Below are 6000 nucleotides of genomic sequence, written 5' to 3'. Positions count from 1 at the left end.
TATATATATATTATGCAATGTTAAATAATTATATATTAAATATAAACCATAAATAGAGCATTTATCAATCGGGCAATCGTTTAATTTTTCTGTTTCTTAACTCCAAAGTCATAAAAATAAAGTTCTAATCGGAGATCAAAGCGAGAAGAAAAAAATAAAATAAAGAGAGAAATTACTTTCCTCGCTCCGCGTAAACACACCCACGCATTCAAATTTCTAATCCAAGGTTATGAATCATTTTAGAAGAGAAAGTCGATCATCAAAAGATGTATTCCATTGTTAAATTAAATATCATTTTCAGTTTTCAATAATAATTTTTCGAGGCAGGAAACTATCACTGCCGACTTATTTGTTACGATTTGAAAGCATAAGCATTGTAGATTCGTAGTGTAGCAGGTGCTTATTAAAAATATTCAGGAAAATGCAGGAATCATATAATTTTTTTAAAGTTAGGGCCGGAGACCCACAAATGAGAACATTACATGTTGGTGGTTAGATAGAGAAGAGAACATTCGACCTTGGAAAGAGAGTTTTTATATCAAATGTAGAGAAGATGTTCAAAATGTAGAGAAGACAAGGGGAAAATTACGGAACAATGAAAAAAGGGAGAAAAAAAGGAAAATAATAATAAAAATAACAAAAAACCGGAAAAAAGGACAGAAAATTTTAAAAAATCCGGAAAATAAAAGAGATCATCTTTTCATCAGCCCACACGATTCTATCCGCAATATATATATATACATTGCAGCTTCCAAAAAATTCATATACAGTTGTATTGAATTTTTCTTTAAATCTGAGAAAAATTAAATTTTACTTAATGCTTTATTTTAATTACACTTAATAGTTTTTGAAAAAAGATGCAAATACTTAAATACTTTTACATGCAATAATAGCCTCAAAATTTACATGCTACTGCTTAAAAAGTACACACGAATAATATAACACTCTTATTATTATTAGTATTATTTCTAATGGGACGATGTGATCACAGAGTTATGCTTCGAAACAACACAACAAACTCAATCAATATCTTGCTGATATCACTCGAATATTGTAATATTTATCTAAAGTCATTAAAATATTGAATGGATATTATTTTTGTGCCTTCTGCTGAAAATAAAAACATAAAATTTTAGCTGTTTTAAAAATTATACTGATTTTACAATCATAATGATATATTATTTCACAACAGTAATCGAAATGAATTAATTTATTGATATATTTTAGTGAGGAATTTCAGGATTTTTATAAATGAAACACTTCAGCTACCATTCCTCAACTTTTCTTCTTTCAAAAAGATACTAATCCGCCGCAGTTCGTACAAAATATTTATAAACACATCTAGCTACTTTATGTTTAAGTCTAACAAATATTTAAATTTTCACTTTATATTAAACATATTTGTCAATTTTTGAAAGAAAATTACGTATATCTAAATTATTTACATTCCTTTAGTAACCATAACATCTTGCCTCGTTAAAAATTAGACGAATAATATCGTAATACTTCGAATAATTTTTTATTTTTATTGGGACGCAGTATGGCCACTGCTTTAAGCTCTAAAGTAACACAAAATATCCGTTCAATATCTTAATAATATCACTCAAATATTACAATAGCTGTTTAACATCATTAAGGTATTGACCGGATACTAGTGTTCAATCTGCTAAAAATGAAAGAAAAAAGTTAAAATGGTGTATAAAATTACAGTAATAGTAATCTAAATAATAATTTAAAAAAAACTGGATAAGGAAGTATTATTTTGAACTTACAGTCGTGGCTAACTTATAGTTAAATTTCTTGATGTTAAAAAATCGTAACGACCGCCGATGCCGCCGCCCCTGTTTTAAGTGTTGCATTTGTTGTGTTGCGCAATAACTGTAAGACTTAGAAACTTGAAACTGCGAATGTGTGTAAAAAATGTACTGAGATGATGATTGAATTAAAAATATTAACATTCGATGAATAGTTTGAGAATAATTAATTCTTAAACTTGATGGGGGAAAAATGCCATACTGGTAGCTCCAAAGGCCACAGTAATGCAATTACATACTGAAAGGGCAATATTTGTTTAGGAATTTAACTTAGTTTTTTTCAAAATTCTGATTTGTTACAAAAATTATTAGTAATTTTAGTGATTTTTTTTTGCTTTAGATATTAACTATTTATCCATCGTTGTAGAATATTTCATTTTGCTCAATAGATCTTTATTTATTTATTTTATATGCTCGCCCTCGTTTAGATATCAATAAAAAGTGGCAAAATAGAGATCACATGTTGCCAAATCTAAATCTTAACAATCATAGAGAAATTTAAAAAAATAATAACAACAATAAAAACCGTTACTTATTTGAATTGTTAAAGTCCCTTTAACACTAGGTTTACGGACGTTTCTTATATACCTATCTCTACGAACACGCGTCAATTTGACGCATGAACGAATACATCACTAGATTTACCAGAGATGCCAACTTGCTCCGGAAAGCGAATATATATTTTAAAGTGGTAGTTTATCAATTGTGATTCTTAGTTTAATAAATTCAATTTAGTAGATTTTTATCCACCACTATTTCTAAATAATTCGTGGGGTTACATAATTCCCCACTTTATAGTACATATGCCTGCTATACCTTTTAAAAAGCACACAAAAATAGTCAAATATTTGCAAAATTTACTTGTAGTTATTTACCGTTCTTTTATTTTGGCGTGTCCGGAGCAGTTGGCATCTCTGGATTTATGGGCGTTTCTTATACACCTGTCTCTACGAACACACGTCAATTTGACGCATGAACGAATACATATTTAATAAATTCAGTTTAGTAGATTTTTAACCACCACTATTTCTAAATAATTTGTAGGATTATATAATTCGCCACTTTATATTTGCTAATTTTACTTAGTAATTATTTACTGACCTTCTGCGTTTGTTCTTTCAATTATTGCTTGTTTCATTTAAGATAACGAATCGAAGTATTGTCGGTACATTCCTATTTATTATTGATGTGGTGCTTGCATGTTTACTCAAAATTTTGTGTAAATTACGATCGTGTCAAATTGACGCATATCCGTAGAGATAGGTATACCACAAAGAGAATTTCAATATTTCAACGCTTTTGAAGAAAATAGACTTCAATATATACTTACCTCGATCAATGTATAAAAGTCATTACAAGAGATTAAAAAAAAAATTCAAATAGGTTTTGTAATTTTCCTTACAAAACTCGAAATGCGTCAAAATGACGTGTCCCGTAAACCTAGTGTTAAAGAGTAAAATTAAATTTATTTTACTTTATTTCTTCCGATTGAGCCTTAGAATTTGTACTCATTAGAAAAAGAAATTCAAATACAGATCTATTAATCATCTATTTCAATACGATTAACACATTAACAAAATGCTTTTATTTAAAAGCTACAAAAATTGTATATTTTTATACTGAAATTATCAGTGTTTTTGTAGAAAATATTGATGCTTCATAAATAAATAATAATGAATGAAAATTATTACGGGAGTGGTTAGGGGAGCGAGAAGGGGGCAGAACCTTCTTCACTAATAAAAACTTAAATTTCAGCTCACGCTTTATTTTAAAAATATTTGACACTTTTTAAAACCATTACTCAAATCTAAATTATTGACACTCCATTAGAAGACAAAATATTTTGCTTCATCTGAAATTGGAAGAACAACATTATAATTCTCCTGATCCAATTACTTATTTTCATTAATATGTTGCGACCACAACATTAAGCTTCCAAATAACACAAAATATCATTTCGTTATCTTAACGAACTTTACAATATCTAACTTCATTAAGATAAGAAATGAATATTTGTGTTCCTTTCTCTAAAAATAAAAACAAACAGTTTTATCTGTTTCAGAAATCATACCGATCTAGAATAAGTATGAAACACATCAGTATTATTAGTTTAAATTTCCGTTATATAAACAGATTAAAAAAGATTTAAAATTATCTGTCGAATTTATTGTTTTTAGAAGTCAAGAATCACTATGAGTACTTACCATAAGAAAACAGATATGCAAATAAAAACCAAGGTCAATGTTGACATCGCTAACGACAGTACGCAAATTTCAAACATTTCGGAATAATTATTCTGAAACTAGATTTGGTGGCAGACGAGGTTTCAGACGAGGGCTTTTTTTTCTTTTTTTTTTCTGTCGCAGAAGTAGTTTAATTTACGCCAACACTCGATCGTCAGAAAACGTAACCTAACAACACGGAAATAAGCTTTCAGTGATAAAAGAGCGGGAAAGAAAAGAAGAAAAATATGAAAACTAGTTGCGTTCAAGGCTAAAGGCAATTCTAAACAACGTCACTTTTAATTGAATCAAGTTGGAAGGACAAAAATCATATCTTCTGCTTTTATCATGATACAGCAGTTCCAAAAAAGTGTTCCATGGAACCCTAAAGTTCCATCACAGAGATTCTGAATGAGGTTCGACTTTTTATTTATTTTTGAAACATGCAATAAAATTTATGTTGAATCAAATAATACATAATTTATTTAATATTTCGTTTTATAAGTAGAAAGTAAGTAGAATGCCAATGAAATTAGTGATTGCAAAATTTAAAAACACTATTTCTTTCTGAAACAAAAAAATTAGGAAAAGGAAATGATGTTTTTAAAACATTACAAATTAAAAAAAGAGCCAAATTGAAGGAAAGTATGTATGCCAAAAGTATGTTTCTCTGATACCATTGTCACCGCATATAATAGTTATTTAAAATGCACAATTTGGCATATTTTATTCATTTTAATTCTTAAGCTTGTGCATAAGCCAAGAACAAATTCAGATGACAAAACATCTTAAAAATAAATAGTATTCGTTCCTTAGTTACTATATTCTCAGCTGCTACTGAACTTTATTTATAAAGTAGGGGTTCCACCAAAAAAATAAACAGCCGACATAGAATTTAATATATCTGACATTGAAAAAATTCGATTTCTTAGAAATTACTAGACCAATTACGTTTCAATTTTGTATTTTGCCATATAAAATGACATTTTTTAAAATTTTGTAAAAATTTGTACACCTTGCAATTCAACAAATTTTCAGCCACTATTAAAGGAATTAGCAAAACTTAATCTTTGGATAAACGAATTTTAATATTGTATGCAAAAATTTTTCAATACACTTGAAAAGTTCTCCAGATACGAAAAACGTAAATTTCACCTTTAAGGAATTAAAACTTTCAACCACAAACTTGACTACACTTTTGGGACCATATTTCCCACGTAGCGGCTACCCCCTAAATTATATTATAATCCGTCGAAAAAAAGCTATGTTTATTCATACAAAGTACGTCCTTTGTGACGAATTTCGTAACTTAAAATATCGTTTGCACTAGCGATTTAGCATAATTGGGTTTCTTTAAACCAGTGGTTTTCAACTTGCATGAGGCCTGGGCCGCTAGCGAATTGTCAAAACATACCGTAGGTTGCAAAGGGTTGGCGAAAATTTCTATTGGCGTTAAAGGTGCGTTCTCGCAAATCGCCTAACAGCTGTGTGCTTATGATTTTGTTTTGTTTTCGGTATCGCATAACATTCAACAAGTTAGATATGGGTGCGACATTTTAATTAAGCGGGTCTTCATTTGATTCTTCTTCATCAAATAAAATATAAAGCGTATTTTTTTGTTATAGTGCCGACATAATCGTTTGTATCTGTTGACTAAATTGTTTTTATTAGCGTTTTTTTAAAAGGTCTTAATAGAACTAAGATAGAAAAATTACACATTATTACATATTCTATAGTTTCATAACTTTCATTAAATGTATTTCGAGTAGTGAAATTCTTTTCCTACTCATCCACTAATTCGAATTAATAATTTCACAATAACCTTTAATCCTTAATAATGAAATGATTATTATAATAAAGTTTGTTTACTTAANTATGAAATCTGAGGCAAAAGCAACTGTTGATTACTGAAAAGTGATTACTGAAATGCATGATTCGAAAATGGTGGGTTGTTCGCGCGTTGC

The 6000-nt window shown here is 28.9% G+C and overlaps 1 protein-coding gene and 1 long non-coding RNA gene across 3 annotated transcripts in view; one reads left to right on the top strand and one right to left on the bottom strand.

Annotated features, from left to right (window-relative positions):
• Positions 1-6000, bottom strand: part of LOC107436723 (cytochrome P450 3A9-like) — a 59456-nt gene that overhangs the window by 52583 nt on the left and 873 nt on the right. Inside the window, exon 1 of one of the 2 annotated variants that reach the window (XM_016048519.4) lies at positions 4019-4156. The exons of the other annotated variant lie outside the window; for it this stretch is intronic. Within the exon in view, the coding sequence (XP_015904005.2) occupies positions 4019-4095 (77 nt within the window). The 5' untranslated portion in view covers positions 4096-4156. Of the gene's footprint in view, positions 1-4018; positions 4157-6000 lie in introns of those variants that run through there. 2 annotated transcript variants of the gene reach the window in all.
• Positions 4294-6000, top strand: part of LOC139426393 (uncharacterized) — a 47864-nt gene continuing 46157 nt past the window's right edge. The window contains exon 1 of the long non-coding RNA XR_011637663.1: positions 4294-4452. This is a non-coding gene — a long non-coding RNA (uncharacterized lncRNA). The remainder of the gene's footprint in view (positions 4453-6000) is intronic.

This window comes from Parasteatoda tepidariorum, chromosome 9 (genome assembly GCF_043381705.1).
Source record: "Parasteatoda tepidariorum isolate YZ-2023 chromosome 9, CAS_Ptep_4.0, whole genome shotgun sequence".
Lineage (NCBI taxonomy): Eukaryota > Metazoa > Arthropoda > Arachnida > Araneae > Theridiidae > Parasteatoda > Parasteatoda tepidariorum.
The sequence above is the reverse complement of the archived record's forward strand: the minus strand, read 5'-3'. Positions and strand labels throughout refer to the sequence as shown.